This window comes from Sinohyriopsis cumingii, chromosome 2 (assembly GCF_028554795.1).
Source record: "Sinohyriopsis cumingii isolate HCF-2022 chromosome 2, ASM2855479v2, whole genome shotgun sequence".
Classification (NCBI taxonomy): domain Eukaryota; kingdom Metazoa; phylum Mollusca; class Bivalvia; order Unionida; family Unionidae; genus Sinohyriopsis; species Sinohyriopsis cumingii.
Window position 1 is genome coordinate 13,491,090 of NC_142962.1, and position 20,277 is coordinate 13,511,366.

Genomic DNA, 20,277 nt, shown 5'->3' on the forward strand with positions numbered 1-20,277 from the left:
CTCTCAACCTTCACAAATGCTTGGATGAGGGGTTCATTATTTTATGTAAAGCCTTCGTCCTCACGTGTATACATAGCATCTTTAAAGCTTGACAACAAAACATCTGCTAAAAACATCAGAAAAAGGGAACACATGTTAACCTGTAAATCATAATCAAACAAAAAATGTGATTTATATGCTATTAATAACTGCTTCAGCAAAGCCCTTACTATTAGCCTGAATATCTCTTAGATAAAATTTGTGAAAATTCTTTACTGATGTCCAATCTGCTGTTTTCAATATATTATGCAAGGAACAGCCCAGTCTGCTGTTTTCAATATATTGTGCAAGGAACAGCCTTATCTGAAAGCAACTGATGCTGCAGCAGTTCTGTAAGAATGAGCTTTGAATTTAGATGTTACAATTCATGACTGTTCTAAAACCATTTTTAACCATCTTGCAATAATACTAGATGTCATAGCTCTATAGGAACAATAAGTTAACAGAACTTGAGTAGATTTCCGAAGATTTTTAGTCCTGTCAAGATAATGCATAGCACAAAGCTTCTCATCCTTATAATGTAGTAGTTCCAAACTGGAAAATCTTACCTTGTCTTGAAGTTTTCAACAAATCCAAAAAACTGAATACTATTTTATCTGCCATACAAGTCATGTTATGTAAATTCAAAGATTTTAGAGTTTGTGCTCTTGGAGCTGTAGAAAAAGCAATAAGAGCAACCAGCTTCATTATTAATAACTTTAAAGATATAGTTTCCAAAAGAAAAAGGGGTACACAGGTATTTTAAGACTAGGTTTACATCCCAAGTGTCAGTATATCTTGGTTTTGGTGGACTTTAGTTAAACAGTCCTTTCAAGTATCTATAAATCAACAAAGGGTTGAGGCACTATGCATTATCAAACATCAGAGTCTAACACAAAACCGTAAAAGGTGATTCGTTGAGATGGAATAAACACTGAATTTTCGAGATTGATAGTGAAACCAAGAGATTTTAATGTCTCATTCATAGTCCATGTGTTTTGCAAGCAAATGTGACTATCACCATCCAAATTCAACGATTCATCAATATAATAGGAACACCTAATGCACTGCTGCCTAAACCAAGCATAAATGGGTTTTAGGATCTTAGTGAAAACTCTTGGAGCAGAGGAAAGCAAAAAAAGTAAACATACAAACTGAAAAAGTTGACCGTTCCAAGTAAACTTTAGAAACTTCTGATAATCTATATGTATTGGAATAATAAAATAAGCATCTCTTAGATCAATAGAAGTAAAGAAAACTTTTTTCTGGATGGGATCTAAAACAATTTGAAATGTTTCTTGCTTAAAATGTTATAATGAACAAATTTATTCAACTGTTTCAGGTTAATAACTGGCTGAAATTTTCCATTAGGTTTGGGAACAATACATATGTTCGAAAGAAATTGATTACTCTCATATGTGGATGTGACTATAGCTCCTTTGTGTAGAAGTTCAGTGATTTCGTTGGATATAATGGTTCTCTGCTCATTTGAAAATGGAATTTCTTTCGGAAAAAAGGACTGGAAAGACATGGAATCAAACTCTGTTTTGTACCATGAAACTGTTTGCAAAATCCACAGATCACAAAGTAAACTTATTCCATACAGCAACAGAGTGTTTAAGTTTTCCCACAGAACTTATCTCTATAGATTTTAATTTGTGGACTCGTTTGGGGACTAGTGTAATAGGCAAGTTTCCTTCCTCTATTGGAATTTTGGTATTGATACCTGTACATATTTTGAGCACTCTAGCACCATGGCCTCTACTGAAACCTTGTGAATGTGGGCAAAATTTTCTTTCGCAAGTGCAAACCCAGTGTCACATCTTTTAACTTCCTTGGCCACATCACCCCCAAAAGCATGGACATTATGGGGGTATGCATATTGAAATATTTCCTTTTCTAATGTGGTTAAATTATATACCTCCTTCTTAGGGAGACATGATATTGCACCTGACCCATAAGGGTAATATCATCTGAAATAAGGTCCTTTGCTTTTTCATTAGTGGCAATCTGAGACTTTAGTAATTCTGCTAATTGGACAATTGGCATAATGCCTGCAGCCATAAGATTTTGTATATCCCTAAAGGCTTTGTCATAACAGTGAACTCATTTGCTAAGGTCATTCCAAATTTCTTGATTGACAAGTGGGAGACCCAACTTTGACAGTTTTCTGGGATCTTGTACTTCTGTACAATTTCATGTTGCACATAAAGAAGTGCATGCAGCATTAATCAGCTCTGTTAAGGATTTAGGTATTGGCTCTCCTTTTTGGGGAGTTTTCAGTTTGGGTAACTGCCACATATTATCAGCATTGCTTGTAGAAATACAGTTGTAATCAGGCTGCAAAGCATCAAACAATGCCCCATTTATTTTTCCAGTCAAAGAAATTTGCTTGAGTGATCTATTTGCATCACCCTGTGCTGTGGTAACATCAACATCGCAATATAGCCCTTTATTTTCAACTTCTACATGTAATTCGGGTGAGCCAAAAAGAGCATCAACTTCATTGTCATCTGCCATAACAGGCTGCATTTCATTTAGGCCCAATTTTTTCTTCAAAAGCTCTATATCTGTTTCTGACAGGTTATTTGTCTATTTGACTGGATGTCCTTCTACTGTCCGACATTTTTTGCTTGCTTAGTTGCCATAACAGGCTTGTGTTTTGCCACTTTCTGGACTTTAGTCACAACAGACTTCAATTTTTTCTCATTATTTTTCTGTTTTTGTGGCTTCATAACTCCTCTTTCTTTTGAGGAATTTGCCTCAACTTCACAAAAGGCTGCAATATCCTCAGGCCCAGAAACCTGAAAATTCAGAGTCGGCTTCGAGGTCGGTAATTGAGAGAACTTAGTCCTCTTTAGCAGCCGGTACAAATAAACAAAAAGAAACTGTGACAAATAACACGTAAGGCTTGGACTATGTGCTCAGCTGGCAAGAACACCACCTAAATACGTGCCTATTATTGTACTTACCGCTAATTGGTACAATGCCAGAATAACTACATGATACACAGTGCAGGTGGCTTGTTTATATAGGATACTTCCGGGGACGCATCATATGACTGATAAAAACGTTTCTTTTTCTTTGGAGAGTGCCTTTTTCCGCCGATGACAGAGTAACATGCTATGTATACATATGAGGCTGAAGGCTTTACGGAAAATAGTGTAATTTTGTGACTCTTAACCTTGTTTTGAGTACACCTTTTGAACCATTGTAGATAAATCAATGAAACTATGCCCAAAGTATAGATCACATGCCACAGTTGGAGGTATAGCCACAGAAATGAAACTCCAGTGTGTATTCTTTTCCATGGTATAATTTTTGAACTACTGAAGATATTTTAATGCAACTTTAACAAGGCATATGTTATAACTAGATTGTTTGCTAGATACTGTAGCCTGCCCCATGCCTTAGGGTTATGTCACTGCAAGTGAAAATATGAATCTGTGACAGTTGTCCATGTATATTGACTGTGTCATTCTTATTCATTCATACACCTTGCCTAAAGACCAAGATACAACAAGAGATAATGCTAATTAGTAGCCCGTTTCCTTATCCAGGCTGTTTCATTTCATATGCCTGCCAGTAGGCAGAGTGTATCATAGTAAGATGTGCATCTGTCTGTCCATTCATATCTTTGTATCCTTATGTTCATCCATCTTTGTTTCCCATTTTGTTTAGACACAAAAACTCCATCTTTTTAAGTAGCTTGCATTTGGGCAAGGAAGGAATCTATGTTTATGTCTCAAAAGGTCATAGTGACAGTACATGTACTCGAATGAAAATACAGGAACTTTATACAGGATACCTTAAACAAAAATTATTTAATGGCAAGAATTTCAGATTAGGAAAACAACTATGGGGGGAGGGGGGACAAAAGTTCTAAAGTTAATTTCACAGTGATTCTAGGAAAAACAATTGTTTCCTTGTGATATATTAATAATTTTTCATCAAGTTTAACGAAGTTAGCAGATTAATATTTGAGACAAGGAAATGCCTTTTCACTTTGTGATCAAGGTCAAAAATCAAGGTTACTGTGACTGAAAGAAGGAGGGGCCCCGAGTGGTCTAAAGTGCTCACCATTATGGATCACTGCCATCTCACCTCTGTCTGCATGGGTTCGAGTCGGCCTATGTGGGTATGCGAGAAAGCTTGCTAGTAGCTTCTCGTGGGTTGGTGGTTTTTTCTGGGATTTTCCTGGCTTCTTCCTCCACCATTAATACTGGCCGCCATGTATAGCCTATCTTGTGCTGAAAAATGACGTTAAACCCAACAATAACAACAACAATGACTCAAAGAAGGAAAAGAATTTCCACTAAACTAGTGAAGTTCAGTACCACCTGTCTTAAAAGTTTTGGATGGTGTTTGTTTGAGACATGAGCACTTATTGATTTTGGATAAAAAATATTAAGGTCAAAGTTGAAGTGATTCTAAGAAGGAAAACAATTTCTACAAAATAACTAGGCCAATGCCACAAATGATGACCAAACTTTGGGACTGGCTTACATTTTTATGTTCCTTCCATATTTCAGGAATTTTTCTTACTCAGGTCTGTCCACGTGTTTTTCAGTAATGTTTCTTACAACTCTGTAAACTGTTAGCAGCTTCAAAGGGCTGAAAATAGCATGAATGGCATGCAGACATGTATTTTTTTAGTGGTTAAAGTTAGCAAATCAGAGTGTATTTTGCAAGTAAAAACTGTTTGAATCGGTAACTTGTTGTCAGTGAGTCAGAGTTGCATTTTAGAAAAATGAATAAGCCCAACTAGATAAATAGGAAGAAAGGAAAATTAAGAACAAAACTGTAAAATATACTTGTATTATCAAGTGGAATATGTAACAAATAAATTAGCAACTTACAGTTTGTTGTAATTAAATCCACTACAATTCTCAATGCTTGACATTTTAAATCCATTTTTATGACAGTCATTCAGTTCTTGGTAATATGATGATCTAATTAATAATTTCCAGTAATATGTTAGTTCCACGCATCTTACAAAATAAACATTGATGAAAGTTTAAAACAACAACGAAAGTAAAGTCCACATTTTAAAAAATAATTCACAGTCTGCTGTAAATGTCACTACCTAATGTCATCTGGTCCAAGAATTCATCCTCATTGTCTGAGAAAGTTCGAAAATCATCATAGCAAACCATCATGGTATGGTCATCATAAATATTGTCTGACTAACTTTCCTTGGACTCATTGTCATGTGCTGGTGCTTATGTTGGGCTCTGTAAGTAACACTTTGATCATTCAGTTTGTGAAATCTGTTATAGTTTGCAACTGAACATGTCAATTGTGCAATAGGATCAAATAACCACCCTCTGTTACTAAATGAGCAAAGTGTCACTTGTAGGTCAATCAAAGGGTTGACATGTGGGCAACAAACTAAGAGATTAAGGTTACTGGAAAAGGCAGAACTACTTGGCACTGAACAAGTACGTATATTCACTGCTCTCTCAAAAGTTTTGTCAACTTGAAAACAAAGTGAGTGCTGCCTTTATAAGCAAAGGCTTTTTGGGCCACATGGAATAAACTTGTAGAGAGTAAATGGGTGCCCAATGGCTCATTTAATTACCTGGTTTATTATCAATGGGTAGATACCTGAGTACCCATTTACAGCTGAAGATCTGACATGCAATATGACTGCCACACTGGTCATCATGAAAATCCTGTCATTACAACTCCTTTTGACAGATGATTATATCGGCATTGGTTTTCACTAAAAGACTTTTCATGATATCTGGTTGATAATAATTAAAAATGGTGCTTGTCTGACATTCATTATGGCCACCATGGTAGCCATCTTAAAAAGATTTTCATATCTCTTTGCATCATGTATGGATGGTCAGATTGATGTTTTTATTTTGTCATCGAACTCAAGCATAAAACAAAACAGTTTTCTTATCAAATTTGATAGTTTGGAATTTATTAGAAATATCACAGATGGTTTAAATTCTCAGCAGTTGAACATGCGACATGCTTCAGTACAGAACAGAGGGGTGTTATTTGGCTTTCATATTAAACTGTAATAAACCATTACTCCTACTTATTCCTGTAATAATAATAATAATAATAATATAGGTGACCATATTCTGTGTCTTAATGTTCAGCATATATTTTATTTACCCTTTTGGTTCACACTTATCCCTTATATGCTCAAACAAGCATTTAAACTCAAGCAATCCATTTATTATCTCTATATTAGTGTCCATACTACTTTGTACTAATCGTATTGTACTGATGCCTTTTGTATTTTTAATAGCAATGCAGAAATAGTATATTATTTTGTTGTTGTTGGTATTATATATCTAGTAGCTGGTATCATTATCTGAGTTCATGCTAGCACAATGTTTTGTCTTCTCTATTATTTACTGTGTTGGCAAAAAAATATTGATGGATTGAATATTAGAATAGTTCCTCTATTATATGGACTTGGTTTGATGGAAGAAGGTGAATTGGAATGGATTCAGTATGGGCAAAAGTGGTGTTTGTCAACTCTGAGAATATAGAGAATATGATTACTCATTTTTCCAAGCCTTTGTACAAAGCAGTTAGTTTGGTTAAATTTGCATGAAGTGAAATGCTAGGAGTTATTAGACCATAACACCATTAAGGAACTACTTGTTCTGTTCATGTGCCCTTGTTGTGTGCTTTGATAATATTTGTAAAGAAGGGGTAAAATATTTAACAGTTTATTTCTTGAGATCAAGTTATTAATTTTATAATTATAAAAATTGAAGTTCATATTGTGATGGAATCATGAAGTTTGAAAATCTATTTTACCCAATGCATGAACTGCTTGTATTTTGTTGTGGTTGATAATGAGGAGTGTAATACATTTTCAAGCTTGATGTCTTTGGGATTTCTCTAAAATAAGACATTTATTTCTGAAATAGAATGATTGTCCAATGTATGATTTAGTTTCATCTAGATTCATGATTAAGTTTCATCTTGATTCATGACATAAAGGAGCAAAAACTTAATCATTTAACATTATATTATGTTACATACAGTAATATTCATTCAACTCTCCCTTGATAGCTTGTGCACAATGGGTTCCAAAATACACAGGCTGCACTATCAACAATGCATAATGGCCTATCTTGTGCTGAAAAATGGCCTTAAATCACACAAAATGAAACCAGATCCTTTCAGTCCATCACCAGAATCCTTACTCTTTCATTTTCATTTGACCTCGCTTCTAGAAACATTAACACTTGCAGCTTCATCAAAAGCTACACTCAAATCCTGAGAGAGAGAGTGTGTGTCTGTGATTTGGATTTTTAACATAACTTTTAACAATTTTTCAGTCATATCGCTATGATGTCTGCAGTGTGGCAGTTTATAGTGATGTCTAGCACTGGGGCATCATGCCGCAGACATGTAGCATGATGTCCCACCCAGTCACATTATCCTGACACCAGGCCGACCAGTCATAACACTAACCTCTTAATGCTGAGCGCCAAGTGAGGCAGCTGTCAGTACCATTTTTGTAAGTCTTTGGTATGACTCGGCCGGGGATGGAACCCATGACCTCCCACATCCAAGGCAGACACTCTAACCACTAGGCCACCGGAGCAGTCCAGAGAGCGAGAGAGAGAGAGAGAGAGCAGTGAAAAGCCAACAAACAGCAGCATCTTTTTTATGCATAAATGGGCCCAGTGTAACTCAGTAAACAGTACCATCAGATCTGTTGATCAATATCTACACAATGTATTTCAAGTTGGGCATTTCATTCAGTCACTGGAGGCAAATATTCTGGGAATACATGGGCCAGATAAGGACTGACCTTATCTTTTATGGTTGTGAACCTCTTTAGTACCTGAGATCTTATTGGTGCAATAAGTGTGTGTTGTTTTTGATGGACAGGAACATTTCATTCTTTTAGAGCCAGAGTTGAAACACTATATAAACTATACTTGCAATCAGTACAGTACAAGGGGGAAAAACAAGAAATTACAATACAACTGAATTGTGCATGTGTAATTACCATATTTGCTCATGTTTAATGAAGGTTAATGCACATACTTATTAAGGACTGCGCTGTTTGCCCAAATCATAAACAGAACTATGGTGCACTTGAAATTGGCTAATACTCATCTTGACAGTTTCATTCCTGTAGTGATGTTTGAGTAATCAATCTTACCAGCCAATCAGATAGGCTACTACACTCTGTTTGGGAAGTAGTTGCAATAGATGCAGAGTTTAGTGCTGCTACAGCAGTGTTAGATCTCTACAAGGTTTTACCTTGGCAGTTGGTCTCCAATTTTGCAAAGTCATATCAGACTGGTTCCATACATAATGTAGCATAGAATAGACTGGTTCCATACATAATGTAACAAAGAATAGACTGGTCCCATACATAATGTAACATAGAATAGACTAGTTCCATACATAATGTAACATAGAATAGACTGATCCCATACACAATGTAACATAGAACCAAGTTTTGAATTTTAATATGAAGCACATGAAAATTAAAGAACCTTCTCTTAGACACAGTGAAAATGGTGGTTAATTGCAAATGTAGACCCTCATAGAGATTGTCAAATGCTGTTTTAGTACACATATCACTAAACTTAGCATCTACATGTTTTTACTTAGTGTCCGCCTCGGATGCGTGAGGTCGTGGGTTCGATCCTTGGCTGAGTCATATTAAAGACTTACAAAAATGGTACTAGCAGCTGCCTCGCTTCATGCACAGCATTAAGAGGTTAGTGTTAGAACTGTTCAGCCTGGTGTCAAGATAATGTGACTGGGTGGGACATCATGCTACATGTTTGTGGCATGATACCCCAGTGCTAGACATCACTATAAACTGCCACACTGCAGACATCATAGCGATATGACTGACAAATTGTTAAAGCTGTGTTAAAAATCCAAATCACACACACACACACTTAGCTAATACAAAATTAGTAGCATGTTTCATTGGAGTATGTCTTCTTTATTACCGCCTTAAACATTACTATATGAATGAAGTTACCCATATTGTGTATAAATGCCATATTAGCTAATGTTGAGCATATTCTAAAAGTGTAGTCTCCTGGCACTTGGGCCATGAACTAATTAATGTCTGCAATAGATTGACACTTTTCCATCATTATATACTTTGAATCGTTGGTCTTTCCATCTTTGGAAGGTGCCATTTTATATATGTTGACATACTGGTTGTATTTCCAATTTGCAGATTACAGATAAACATATAGTTATATAAATTTTATGCAGTTATCGATGACAAGATAACAAGAATACTTTTAAACCATAAAAGATAAGGTCAGTCCTTATCTGGCCCATGTATTCCTATAATACTGCTTCCATTTTGTTAAGCATTTTAGGCCATTTAATGGTGGCTCCGTTTAACTCACTTTAGCCATTAGGTCCTTTGTTTAACATGGCATGGATGTTTTGAAAACATATAACCAATTACATGTCTTGCTTAAACTTGGAAGACATTACAATGTTATTTTTAAAACAGTTGAAATAATACTTTTTCCTCGTACAAATAAATCTCGTCTAGAACAAATCTAGGCATGGGAATGAGGATGAATACCAATGAAATTTATCACATTGTGCTTCCTGTAGATGCAAAAGACTGTGGCAGCTACAGGTACCTGAATTTTTTAGTGAAGAAGAAAAACTATCGTATTTGCTGACCTATAAGATGATACTTTTGTACCAGAAAATCTTAGCTTCGTCTTATACTCTGAATCAGCTTATATATGGATTATGTCATCTGGATCGCTTTATCATATTTTTCGTATGGAAAATAATTCTCCAAGAATGCCAAAAAAATATGTAAAAAATATTTCATTTTTGGGAAGAGATTGTGTATGAAAAAAATATAGGTTCCCACACTGAGTATTTTAAACAATTACATGATTGTCAGTATTAAAAATTAACTTAGATGTAATTGCACTAAAGGCAGCATGCACCAGTAATCAATGGAAAATAATTCTTCAAGAGTACGAAAAATAATGTGCAAAAATATTTCATTTTGGAGAAGAGATTGTGTATGAAGAAATATAGGATCTAACAGCGAGTATTTTAAACAATTACGATCGTCAGTATTAAAAATTAACATAGATCAGATGTAAAAGCAACAGGCACCAGTAATGTACATTGTTTATAATATATGTATTTAAATTTAATTACATATATGATCATTAGAATTTACAAGTTAGAAGATGAATAACCATGACAGGCATATTCCATCACAATTTTCTTCTTGCACCTAATGATCAAATAAAACATATACCCCATTGAGAGAGAGAGAGACAGAGATGTCTTCACGAATGTAAATCTGTATTGTTCACATACCTGATGTCTGATCTTACTCATGTACAAGTGCAATACCATATTCCATTATCAATTAATACCACTAGGTAAGCAGTTCCTTATAGTTTTTGTTGCCACTTCAATTATTAAAAGAATCACATGACTTTGTAGTGGTGTTTACATGCTAATTAAATATGCTACGGCTGTATTCAGTCATTCCAAGCTATCACCTGTTTGAGGTCAAGATTTGGCAGACCAGGTCAGATTAGTGAGGTTACCATAAGGAAATGAGGTCTCCATGGGTATTATGAATAACGAACCATGTAATGAAAGGAAATGCCAGGTAGTTACCAGTGTACATTTCTAAGCCAGTGACATTTCTGAACTTGCTGATGGAACCAACAGCAATTTGAAGTACTTCTAGCATGAGCAAAGATCAAAAACAAATGCCGCCTATGTACAGGAAGAGTACATGCACTTTAAACAAAATCTTATTTGTTGGGAATGGAGAGGTCATTATACTTGCAAAGAAAATTAGACAGAATGCAAAATGGTCATTCATGGGATTTAACCTAATGGAGACTATATGATACAACTATTGTGAATATTTAAACCCTGAAGGAATATGGTATGTATTTTCATAGTTTACATTCACTGTTTCATTTACTAATGTTTTCTCTCTTTGACAAAAGCTTCAGCAACATGGGGGCAATAAGGTAAAAACAACCAAAAAAACCATAAAGAGCTGAACTTTCTCTCTTTCTTTCTCTCTCATATATCAGACCATATTTTAATTTGATCATGAGGTGCAAGAAGAAAAATGCCATGGAATACAAATGCATCCTTCTCTCTTCTGACCCCGCCCAAAAACAAGCGTTTAAAAGCATTTAAATATTAATGATGCAATATCCCTGTTGCTGGTAATCGGAAATAGAATACAATGGTACTTTTAATATTCATGAAACCCTAAGTTATTATAATTTAATTCCACAAAGCATTGCGAGTTTGATCCTATCTGTAACTCAATACATTTTCGGGTCAGCGTCATTATATGTAGCTTAAAGTACATAATACATTGAAAATACTTCATCTGAAACAAATTAGGTACTTTTATTTAGATTTAATGATCCAGACTGAGTTACAGATATAAAATTTGCGATGCTGTGAAACGAAGTGAAAACACAATCCAAGGTATTGGTCTGGCCTTGTTTTATACTCATTATCGACTTATATATGGATGAAGGATGGAAAATTTGCCAGATTTGCTGATTCAGCTTATACTCTGCATCGTGGTGATAAACTTGAGCTGTTTGAAATCTGTCACCTAACTGATTCTATGCTAATTTTATTTATTCCATCGGCACCTTCATTCACTGATTAGATATCTATTCATACAAAGTTTAAGGAGAGAAGCTGCTATGATTTTATCTTAAAGGGGACATCCTCCGTTGTCACCGAAATAAGGGGGAAGTGGAAAAGGAGGGAGAGGAGGGAATTGCCATAGTTCATTGTTTACCTAACATTTCAATATCTGTCTGTCTCTCTTCCGGTTTCACTTTCTTAGAGCCCTCACTGAAATCAAAATCTTTTAATAGATGTCACCTCTAGTTGTATAAGCAATAATATGTTAATTATTTATGAGAATATTATGTTCCTTATTTTTGTATGAATATTGTTATGTGCTTCCTTCTGAAGGGGCTTTTTCATATAGCTAGCTTTGTCAGCTTGAATGTGTTGGGAAACTGATCTTAATGGCTTTTACATAGAATTTTCCAGAGCTCACAGATATCTTTTGCATACATCTGCTCCAAAATAGGATTTTTCAATTTACTGTCTTGAATCAGTAGTTTACAGACTACTTTGCCAGATTTCTTTTTTGTTCCACAATACTGTATTAGAGTTTCTAGTCCATCAGTGCCATAGTCTGCTTGAGCAGACAGAGGTATTCAAGTTAATATCTATACGACTTAATTTCATTATTTTTTCATCCTTACTTATTCAGTTTATCTTAACCCTAATATGGATATATGGTTTTGGAGCATATGATCTGCAGGGCTAAAATGATTGGTAAAAAAGTACTTTATTACATGTGGGATATGTTTAGAATTGATTTGCTATGTTGAACATGCTGCTGGGTTACGATACTTAGCATGGAAAGAGGGGGGCAGATTACAAACTGTGTAACTTTGTGATAATTTGTAGATGGCAAGTGAGTATTCTTAGTAGTCTCTTTTGTTTTTACTAATAAGAATGTGTTCCTGTGGCTGCAAATGTTGCTTAAGATGAAATCAAAATTAAAGAATAATAAGGAAACTAATAATAATTACTCATGACTGCTGAAGACTACAATAACTTGCATGCAGTATCATTTTGTATCGATTCTCCATCTCTTGTATTGATATGTGTATTGTTACAGCAAAAGAATTGATGCATCGATATAGCGATGGATTTTTCACCTCTAAGAATGACTAATTTGAAGTTTACGCTACTGGGAAAGGTAGATATTAATAAATACATGACCTGAGCACTATGCATTACTCTAAGGATCTGCCAGAACATGGCAGATCTCAGTCTGTGCTATTCACAGTTGGGTTTATGTTCTAATTAGCTAAATATTGCAGCACTTTTATTATTCATCGCAGTTGGGAGCCCCAGGTGGCTGAGTGTTCTAAGCTGCTTGTATTTACTGATCACTACTATTTCACCTCTGTCCATGTGGGTTTAAATCTTGGGCCAATGGCCAATGTGAGGAAGCTGCCAGTACTTTCCCATATGTAGGTTGTTCTTCCTTCACCATTATACAGCTGCCGTGTATAACCTATCTGGTGCTGAGAAATGCTGAACACCCCAAAACAGCAACAACAATTCAGCACAATCAGCATGCCATGGTTCAGAGAGTATCAGCTACAGTGTTTAACTCCACATATTGCTGCATTATTTTTACATGTGTAGCGGTCAAGGAATGGAAGGCCACTTATGTTGTCCAGCTTCCTTTTGTTTTACCTTAGTTATGAGAAATTGGTGGATGTTATAATAATAATAATAATAATAATAATAATATTAATAATAATAATAGTAATAATAATAATGCTTTATTTATAGAGGTTGACTCATTAGTGAAGGACTATTCTCCCTTGAGACCCTCTTAAGGAGTGTATAACAATGCACATTATATGAAGATAGCAATAATTACTGTTTATTTTAACATGTTTAGTATTAAAATACTGTACTAAATTCCATTATCTATTAGAAACACATATGTAACATCACCCTCATAGTAAGAGGGATGGTTAATTGGGTTTGGCTGGCATTATCTTCAGGATGACCTCCCACGATATTATAGTCCCGCAGGAGTAAAAGAAGAGTGGAATTTCAACAGAGAACTGAGCGAGAATACCAAAGAAATAATTCTTTTCATCAGGTTTAGACAGCTCAGAATCTGTGAATGACAGTGCATGACAATTTCCCTTTGAAAAAATGATAAGTGGACATAGGTTCCTACCAAGCGGTTAGGGTTGGTAGCTCAAATGTTTACTTTCAAAGGACCGTGTTAAGATACCCCAGTCAATTTCACTCAGTCAGAATGCTGTCCTTTTGGAGTTTACACTGACATGGGGGGGAGATGAATGAAGAAAGGTCGAAGTGACCCTTCACAAAGACTTTTCTGGCTTAAATGCGATAAAATTTTAATGCTCAATGCATTCAACTTTAAAGTTCACTGCAATTCAAAATTAGACACTTCACACATACATGCTTATGAAATCTCTTCTTAAATACTCTAATATTTTCAGCAGATTTTACATGTAGTGGAAGCTTGTTCCACAGAACTGTACCAGAGTATTGGAAGCTCTTTTTAAATTGCTCTGTTCTTGGTTTTGGTGCTAGAAGGTTTCCATGTGATATTGATCTCAACTGGTATTGTGTTGAAAAAGGCCTGAATAAGTCCTGAAGATAGTCTGGTGCAGTTCCATGTAGACATTTATATAAAAGAACTGCCTTGTGAAAATCTATTCTGTCATATATTGTGAACCATTTGAGTTCTGTAATAATGCTTTTGAGCGATGATCAATAGATGCATCTAATATTAGGTGTGCTGCTCGTTTCTGAAGTTTATAAATCCTGTCAAGCTCAGATTTAGCACAGTTTCCCCATACATTAGAACAATAATCCATTGTTGGAAGAATATATTACTTGTAGTATAGGTTTCAAGTTTCCATAGATAAATATTTCTTGATTCTGCTGTGTAAGGCAATTTTGGATGACAGTGTTTTACAAAGCTTATCAATATGGTCATTCCATAATAAATTATTATCTGTGGTCACACCTACAAGCTTTTCATGTTGGACATTTTCTCATTGATGATTATTTATTGCAAGAAATAGTTCTGGGTTCCCTAACTTGTATAGCTTTTGAGATGTCCCCAAAATCATACATTTTGTTTTACCTTCGTTAATTACCATCCTATTTTGTTGTGCCGAGTTTTGGACTCTAATAAGGTCTGAGTTTAATGTCATTTGGATAACTTCGGTATCAGAACTAGATGTATTCAAGGTTGCATCATCTGCAAACAAATCTGTATTTGTGGATTCGTTATTTAATGGTAGATCATTGATATAGATAAGGAAGAGGAGAGGGCCCAAAACTGAGCCTTGAGGGACCCCTGAATGAATTGTGCTAGTTTGAGAGCTAATATTGCCAATGCTTACTTGTTGAGACCCTTAGTTTTGGTATGTTCTAAACCAGATTAAACAAGATCAAAGGCTTTCTTGAAGTCAAGGAAATCAATCCCAGTCATATGTCCATTATCCATTTCCTTCAGCCAAAGATCAATTAATTTGGTAAGTTCTGTTTGGCATGAGTGATACTTTCTAAATCCTGATTGTACTTTATGAAATAGAGAGTATGTTTCAAAAAATTTATAGACCTGAATGGCCACATGCTTTTCAAATAATTTTGACAATACAGGTAGAATTGATATTGGTCTGTAATTCCCTGGATCCTCCTTTTCTACATTCTTAAGGATAGGTGTAACCTTTGCACATTTCAGTGTTTCTGGAAAATTACCACTCATTATACTTAAATTTATGATATGCGTTAGTGACTTTGTTATTTCTGGTGCAGCAGTTTTAAGAATTCGTGGACCAATACCATCCAATCCAGAGGATTTATTAATATTGACCTTAATTAGCATATCAAAAACATCAGCTTCACTAACATTAGCTATTGAAAAATAATAGTCATCAGGAATTTTAGCTCTTATAAAGGTCTGAGTCTCGGATTCGGCCAATGTGGGTATGTGATAAAGCTTGCCAGTAGCTTCTCGTGGGTTGGTGGTTCTTTCCGGGGGTTTTCCGGGTTCTTCTTCCACCATTAATACTGGCCGCGATGTATAGCCTATCATATGCTGAAAAATGGCATTAAACCCAACAACAACAACAACAAGAACAACAAGCTCTTATAAATAATAGAAGAGCATCAAGTTCAATTGGGCTGTTAATCTGGTTCTGAATACTGTTACTGGAGATGCTTATAAAGAAATTGTTGAACATTTCCACAATGTCTTGTACAGATGTTGCTATATCATCATTTTGCCTAAGTCTAAGGGGAAGACAACTGTTCCTGGGTGTGTTCATCTCTTTTAGATGCTTCCACAATGTTGTGGTACTCTTACTTTCATCAATAGCCTGTTTATAGTAGTTCTCTTTTGCCTTATCTATCAGGTGCCTAGTTTTATTCCTCTACTTTCTATAGCTTTTCATGCCTTTTTTTCTTGTGGAAATTATCTCTTATACTTTTCACCTGTTTGTTACATTTGGTTACATCTAAGTGGTAAGTCTTGTTGGGATTTAGAATTTAATCTTCAGGTACATGTGGTGTATTGTTTGAGACACATCACTATTTATTGTCCACCTATTGTTTCTTCCAGGACTCTTCAAGGCTTGTACCCTATCTAGACTTGGCTAAATTAACAGTATTGCTTAAAATTGGATAAAAATGATTCCATTCTCTGAAATATTTTAGATCTTTTGTATCTCAGTGCAAATACTTGTTTTCATTTCCATTAAAATAATGCTAAACCTTCACCTTTAGATTGCAACCCAGTATGTCATCTGGCAGTCATACTTAGCCTCATCCAGATGAAAGTCAAGATGCTGGATGAATCAGTTTTTTAAAAGGGTGAACAATACAAAGAAGAACCATTCCCCAATAGCCAGTTGGTATGAACTTGTTTGCTCTTACGATCAGAAGACCTTGTTGTTTCTTGGGTTTTACCCCCCCGCCAAACCACACCCCCCATTGTAACACGTCTGTATGAACTGTTTGTCATATCAGATGGGTCACGGCAATTTGTTATACACTGAAAACTATCATTTTTGTGCAATCCATGCAGATTAGTTATTATGGCTTACAAGTAAGATATCTGGCATTTACATGTCCCTGATGAATCATTCTTGGATGGCACAGCAGATACATTACAATGTTACATGTGCCTGATGAATCATTCTTAGATGACCCAGCAGATACATCACAATGTTACTTGTGATTTCGTGTCATAAAGAGGACATTGTTTGGATTTATCAGATCAAAGGTCTGTTCATTGAACAGAATTTTATTCTCTTTGATGTTGATAATTTTATTGTCATAAAATATTGTTGTGAAGTTCACTTATCACGACCAGATTTCATTGTACATGTATGTTCTTGGAGTATAATGCTATGCAAGGTATTTGGTAGCTGCATTTATATTAAATTTATGCACTTCATTATACAAGTTGTAGATGGATTTCAACCATGATAGTAAACCAAAAAGTCTTGCATGATCTAATTGATTCCCTGGTCCAAAAATAGAAGTGTTTGAGGGGTCACAATTAATAAACTTCTAAATCACTGGTATTAAAAGACAGGATTAAACATTAGGAAGCCATTCACATCTAAGGAAAACCAATAGGACAGTGTTTGCTTTGAGATAGGAACAAGTGTGAAAATCTAAGATAACGTTTTGATCCATTTTTCAGTCAGATCTAGACAGGAGTACAGACAGTCTTAAAGTGTCCCAGAGAAAATTTGTATACCTAACTTTGGATTGAAAACCAGTCCAAGAATATTGCAGACGTTTTTCATTGAAGGTCCACTCTTTCTACCTAAAGTTTGTTTTAAATTTGCTTTTATCAAACTTGTACAAGTTCGTTGCTGTCACTTTTCAATACTAATCAATGCTTACTGGTGGGGCAGCAGGCTGATCCAAGTTTGTAATTATTAACTGGTGGTAGATGTAAAGATTAAGTTCCAGAAAACAGCCTTGCATACGATAAAATTTAGGTCATTACCATAATCAGCTTCTTCATTTCTGACATGGCTGGTTGAGTAATGTACTGGTCAAGTAGACCTGATTGACTAAGTGAATGTATTTGAAGAGATTTTATTTCAATCCCTTTAGCCAATAGGGTCACCTTTTGGCGTGCCACTAAATTCATTACAATCAGAAACTCTTGTCTTTGCAGAGCTAAAGGGTTTATCCAACACCGCTCTAAATGAACTGCTGAACGAATATGAGCTAACGATCAAGGAGCTGTCTGAAATACTTGTGCAGGAGCTTGCACTGCGTGATGAGCTCGAATATGATAAGGAGTTGAAAAACCAGTTCATTTCTGTACTGCTGACAATCCAGAAAAGGAGGCGAGAGAGTCAGGTTGACAAGAAGAAGAGGAAGAACAAAACTACAGGCATCAACAACAGTAACAGTAATAACAATAATAACAACAATTCACCCTCATCAGAAAATGAAGTCAACACTGTAAGTGTTTGTCTAAAGTTGAGATCTTTGATTTAGTTTTTTAAAAATCTGTCCATTGCAATAATATAGCTATCATTCGTGTTTATTTTTGTATCAACAGTTGCCAAATGCTGGCCACTGAAGCCCTAATATGAAGGGTGAATGTTTCAACATCCAGGGGATTTGGTGAACATTAATACCTGAAAAAGTAAACACATTTATGATTGCTGTTCTTGGACAAAATGTTTCTGTAGTGAAGATGTCAATTAGGTAAACCTTTCTTAGGGTGGCTCTTGCTCCCCTCAGCTGCAGTAAAACAGTTGGTGTATACAAGTTTCTCTGAGGAGAAACAGCTTCAAAGTTCCACTGTGAAATAACCACTTATGCTGAATGTTAAAGATAATATCTCTCATTTCTGAGGAATAAAGCAATTACCAGTTGTTTGGCGGGTAAATAACATACAGTTGCATAAATTCTGAGCCATATTTGATTGATACACTAGTGAAAATACAGATAGATTAGTGTGGAGCAGACAAGTTGAAATCCTCATTGCCTTTCTGTTGCTTGGGTGAATACAGTATATTAGGACAAGAGAACATGTTTCTCTTTTATGTTCTGTGTGACTGGAGATTGCATGTTTGTAGTTAGTACACACATGATGTAGAACAAGAGCATACCAGGGCATCAATGCCACATGAAATCCGATATTAATGCATGGATACAGCTACTTTGATACAACTTGTCCTACATCATGCAGACACATTTTCATCAAAGCCTGGAAGTTATGTTGGCTATTGGGCTGTTGCTGACAGAAAGATGAAAGCCAGCCAGATTCAGAGATTTTGAAATGTCATAAGCAAATTAGATGCAGACATGTAGAGTTTACATCATGAAGTATTGCTTTTCATTTCTTCCATACTAGCATCCTTCCACTGAATTGTTGCATCTCATTTCATTGCCACAGTAGCTACCTTAATGAAGTTCTTGTTCATTTTCTACATCACTTCACAAGTCACTTAACTCACTTAATGATCTTGTTGGGCTAATAAATGATTGAATAATTTGCACTTTGTGGTGACCTCAAGCTTGTACCATTCAGTAAAGATGGCTACCAAAGAGGCAGCTTGAATTTATTCTTGTGAAGTAATTAAGGGTGTTTAAGAGTCCCTTTTAAAAAGATAGTTATGTATCCTGTTCTTCATCACTCAGTTCATTTGTGTGATATTTCTGTATTCTGTATTGTATCACTCATTTCATGTGTGATATTTCTGTATTCTGTAGAGTATCACTCAGATCATGTTTGATATATCTGTATTCTGTAGTATATTACTCATTTCATCTGTGTGATATTTCTGTGTTCTGTATTGTATCACTTATTTCATCTGTGTGATATTTATGTGTTCTGTATTGTATCACTCGTTTCATCTGTGATATTTCTGTATCTGTTGGATATGTTTGTATTCTGTAGTATATCACTTATTTCATCTGTGTGATATTTCAGCATTCTGTATTGTATCACTTGGTTCATCTGTTTGATATATCTTTATTCTGTATTGTTTCACTCATTTCATCTGTGTGTGAGTCTATAATTGTCTGCATAGTTCAAGATAACCTTTTCACTTGTTGACCATTGCAAATACATTATCTTGAAGACATATAATTATTATCACAGTTCTATGCATTTAATACATTTCAGTACAAGAGGTTATGAAATTTAACTTGCAGAAAACAATACAGTTAAATTTATATTGAAAAATTACACGTATACATGTATTGTTATTTTTTATATTTCCTATCATGAATTTGCTAGGGACTTAAATTGTACCCTTGTCTGTTTTTCTGCCTAGTTCATCTGTACATCTGGGTCAATTTTTAGGCATTATTTGGGGGGTATTTGTGTTCTTTCTACAGATTTCTAGTTGTGGGTACATTCTGAAGTTATGAGTTCACCATATTTAGATGAATGTGAAGTGGGGCATGAAACACCTATTCTTGAATGCTGTAGTAGGAAAGAAAGAGTAGTACACTAGGAAAGAAAGAGTTGTTCAGAATTTCTTGTGTCAGGCTCTCCATATTAGATAGTTTTTAAATGTCATCAAATATGATCTCATTAAATGAAAACTAAATATGGATAAAATAGAGAAATTGGTGAGCATTGTATGTATCAAGTATTTAACAAATGTGACAGGAAGGTGGTTCAGG

General features: G+C 35.2%; 1 protein-coding gene across 1 annotated transcript in view; it reads left to right on the forward strand.

The window, feature by feature from the left end:
- LOC149804353 (fasciculation and elongation protein zeta-2-like) overlaps positions 1 to 20,277 on the forward strand; it is a 94,940-nt gene that overhangs the window by 46,383 nt on the left and 28,280 nt on the right. The window contains exon 5 of the mRNA XM_089939330.1: positions 17,804 to 18,096. Coding sequence (XP_089795456.1) covers positions 17,804 to 18,096 — 293 coding nt within the window. The remainder of the gene's footprint in view (positions 1 to 17,803; positions 18,097 to 20,277) is intronic.